Source organism: Penaeus monodon, chromosome 33 (assembly GCF_015228065.2).
Source record: "Penaeus monodon isolate SGIC_2016 chromosome 33, NSTDA_Pmon_1, whole genome shotgun sequence".
NCBI lineage: Eukaryota > Metazoa > Arthropoda > Malacostraca > Decapoda > Penaeidae > Penaeus > Penaeus monodon.
In genome coordinates, this window is record NC_051418.1 from 23,632,724 (window position 1) to 23,633,125 (window position 402).

Consider the following 402-nt stretch of genomic DNA (forward strand, 5'->3'; position numbering starts at 1 on the left):
ATGTACCTGTAAGCCTTTTTTTTAATTAAATGTGAAGCGGAAAGTCACTGGTGCTATGGGAAAACATGTCGCATATAATCTCCCATTAAGGGAATTATGATTATCTAGTAACAACCTTCAGCAAAAAATAATTATTCGAAAGTCTGTTTACCATAATCCTGAAACATTTAGGATAAATTCTTTGGAGACGAATTGCTTTGACAATAATTTACGAGAGATCAAAAAAATTACAAAACCAAGTATCACACGTGTAGTTACCAGTATGGCTGTCACTGACAAATGCGAGATAGAGACGAATGATGTAAGTATCCTACGTGGACATCACCCCCGTCTCTGCTTCTAATCTCTCTCATTTCTTCTGTAACTGCTACACACGAATACCGTCGTGTTACAATTATCATC

General features: G+C 36.3%; 1 protein-coding gene across 1 annotated transcript in view; it reads left to right on the forward strand.

Annotated features, from left to right (window-relative positions):
• Positions 1-262: 262 nt before the first annotated feature.
• Positions 263-402, forward strand: part of LOC119594307 (activating signal cointegrator 1 complex subunit 3-like) — a 10,347-nt gene continuing 10,207 nt past the window's right edge. The window contains exon 1 of the mRNA XM_037943366.1: positions 263-301. Coding sequence (XP_037799294.1) covers positions 263-301 — 39 coding nt within the window. The remainder of the gene's footprint in view (positions 302-402) is intronic.